Source organism: Vitis riparia, chromosome 1 (assembly GCF_004353265.1).
Source record: "Vitis riparia cultivar Riparia Gloire de Montpellier isolate 1030 chromosome 1, EGFV_Vit.rip_1.0, whole genome shotgun sequence".
NCBI classification, from domain to species: domain Eukaryota; kingdom Viridiplantae; phylum Streptophyta; class Magnoliopsida; order Vitales; family Vitaceae; genus Vitis; species Vitis riparia.
In genome coordinates, this window is record NC_048431.1 from 10,642,483 (window position 1) to 10,645,525 (window position 3,043).

The 3,043-nt window shown below is 37.9% G+C and overlaps 1 protein-coding gene across 1 annotated transcript; it reads left to right on the top strand.

The window, feature by feature from the left end:
* The first annotated feature begins 1,019 nt into the window (after positions 1 to 1,019).
* LOC117912999 (peroxidase 31-like) lies at positions 1,020 to 2,440 on the top strand. The gene has a single exon (XM_034827837.1). The coding sequence runs from the start codon at positions 1,158 to 1,160 to the stop codon at positions 2,184 to 2,186; it is 1,029 nt and encodes a 342-aa protein (XP_034683728.1). The 5' UTR covers positions 1,020 to 1,157; the 3' UTR covers positions 2,187 to 2,440.
* Positions 2,441 to 3,043: the final 603 nt, after the last annotated feature.

Below are 3,043 nucleotides of genomic sequence, written 5' to 3' on the forward strand. Positions count from 1 at the left end.
ATATATATATATATATATATATATATATATATATATATATTTGCCTAGGTTATCAAGTATTTTGACTTCAGTATTTTAATTGCAACGAAAATTTACCGTTAGTCCTATTGTTTCTAATTCAATTTGTGAATCTTGTCTAATGGCCAAGATCCATTAGTTACCTCTACAATCTCTAATTCTCAAGCAATAATCTTTGAATTGTGTAACCTCTAAGGTCCTTCTCTAATAAAATATATTGATGATACTCGTTATTTCTTATTATTTGTTGATGATCATACTTGCTTCTTTTGAATCTATTTACTACAAACTAACTGATTTTAAAAACTAATTTAACTTAAGACCTAAATTAACTTCCATCTAATTGATTGTTTAAATCAAAATAAAACAACCTTAAACAAATTTGATTTGGTTCGGTTCAATATTTCCATCACTTGGTTGAATTTTGATTTAAGCATAAATCAATTACATCTATTCCCACCAATTTTGTCTTCAAGAACCAACTTAACCTAGCCGTTTTGCACCTCTACGACCAAATCTGCTTTCAAGACAACCGTGTTTGGACTTGGTCAATTTGAAGATGAAGGAAAAATAACTCATTCTTTTATCTCCAAATTTTGAAGTAGGGCCATGTTGGGGCCAACCTCTCTCCTATACATGTTGATCCAAAACTTGGCCAAATTACAAAACATTTTGGTAGAGTTTCATCTTTGACCATATATGAATTTTGATAAATCGTTAATATCTTAATTTAGAGTATGTTTGATAATTATTTTATGATATATTTTTAATTTTGATAATATTTAAAAATATTATAGACACTTCTTAAAATAATTTTCAAATGAATTTTAAATCATTAAATTAAAATAGTAAATTAACAACATGGGAGAGGTCTTGATCTTCGGAAGGAAAGGAGCCAAACCCGGCAATCCACTAGTAGGAATTGACCTTGCGTTGCATCAAGGAAAAAGAAAAACACAAAAAGGAAAAAGGAAAAATGGAATACAAGAACTCCAAACTCTCTCATTATCGTCTCTCAGTCTTAGGTAAAGTCCTGTCCAAATATATCCATAAGACTCCTGCAATCCCTCTGTTCCACAAGAGACTCAGCTTCTGACTCGTGTTGCTAACAAAGTTTTCCACACCCACCAATTCCCACAATGAAAATGGGATTTCTCTATACCTCCCTGCTCTCTCAACCCATGGCAATGCCTCTCCTCTTTATGGCACTAGCGTTTTCATTTCTTCCCCACACACAATCCAAGCTCAGCGCCGCTTACTACGACAAAACATGCCCTCTGTTCAAACCCATTATGCGGGAGATCATAAGCACCAAGCAAATCAACGACCCCACCACAGCTGCCGCCACTCTCCGCCTCTTCTTCCACGACTGCATGGTCGAAGGCTGCGACGCCTCCGTCCTCATCTCCTCCAACTCCTTCAACACGGCCGAGCGCGACGCCGACATCAACCTCTCCCTCCCAGGCGACTCCTTCGACCTCATCACCCGCGCCAAAATCGCCATCGAGGTCCAGTGTCCCGGCATTGTCTCCTGCGCCGACATCCTCGCCATCGCCACCCGTGATCTCATCGTCATGGTCGGCGGCCCCTACTACGAGGTTCGCCTCGGCAGAAAAGACGGCTTCATTTCTAAGGCGTCTCGAGTGGACGGCAACTTCGCCACATCTTCCATGTCTGTATCTGAAATGCTCTCTCTTTTCGAGTCCAAAGGATTCACAGCGCAAGAAATGGTGGCCTTGACTGGTGCACATACCATTGGCTTCTCCCACTGTAAGGAGTTCAGCCACCGGCTCTACAACTTCAGCAAAACTTCTGAGTTCGATCCAACCTACAACCCTAAATATGCAGAAGCCTTGAGAAAGCTCTGCGCAAATTACACTTCGAACACAGCAATGGCGGCCTTCAACGATGTGGTGACGCCCAGCAAATTCGACAATATGTATTACTTAAATTTGAAAAGGGGGTTGGGGCTATTGAGTACGGACCACGCTCTGTATTTGGATTCCAGGACAAGGCCCTACGTAGATCTATATGCAGCGAACCAGACAGCCTTTTTTCAAGCCTTTGCTCATGCAATGGAGAAGGTGAGTGTTCATAAGATTAAAACTGGAAGGAAGGGAGAGGTCCGGCGCAGATGCGATTCTTTCAACAATTTTAAGACTTCCTGAAAACCCACAACAAAATATGGTGATCCTTTGCATCATGTATTCTATGTAAATGATGATGACAACGTACATGAGCTACTTCTTTGTCCTTTTCTTACCATTTTCTTTTGACCTTATTACGGAGAGTCCCTGAAGATCATGCTTTTCTTCTAAATCTCATCCACATCAGCCCGCGAAAAAAGGAAAAGGGGCAGTTATAATATACCTACCCTCTGCACCAGTTTCTCAAGAGCGGGAATTTTGGCTCAATTGTCTGTTTACCCAAACATAATACTGACTTTGAAACTAGCCCTCTGCTCTTTTTTGGTTTTAAATTAGAATGAAACTATTTTCAAAATATGGTTTTAAATAAATTAAAAAATAAAAGATGAAATATAAGAGTAAAGGAGAACATTTTGAACAAAAGTTTCAAAAAAATTTCACTAAAAATAATATTTGTGACCTAATTAAACTCCAAAACCATGTATTTGTTAAGTAAAAAACTGTTATTTATATCCAATGTTTGTTTTTTTATTAAATAAAATAAAAAATCAAAATATTTAATTTTTTTTATTTAGTTAAAAATAATCATTGATATCAACAAACATAACCAAATTAAACCGACTCAAAAGTTAGTTCCCTAGTATAATTGGACTATTTGGTGCGGCCTATATAAAAAAGGGTCTCTATGCTTTTAGAAAGCAAGTGAACTACTCGGTGCCTATGTGGGAGTCCTTATAAAGAACCTCTTGTATTCCATTGAAAATCAATAAAATACGGAGAGCCCCATAATCTATGTGTGTATCTTGTGGCTTGGAGGAAGATTGGCCTAGAGTATGTCTAGATGCCACACACGCAAAAACTTTTATTATATTGATCGG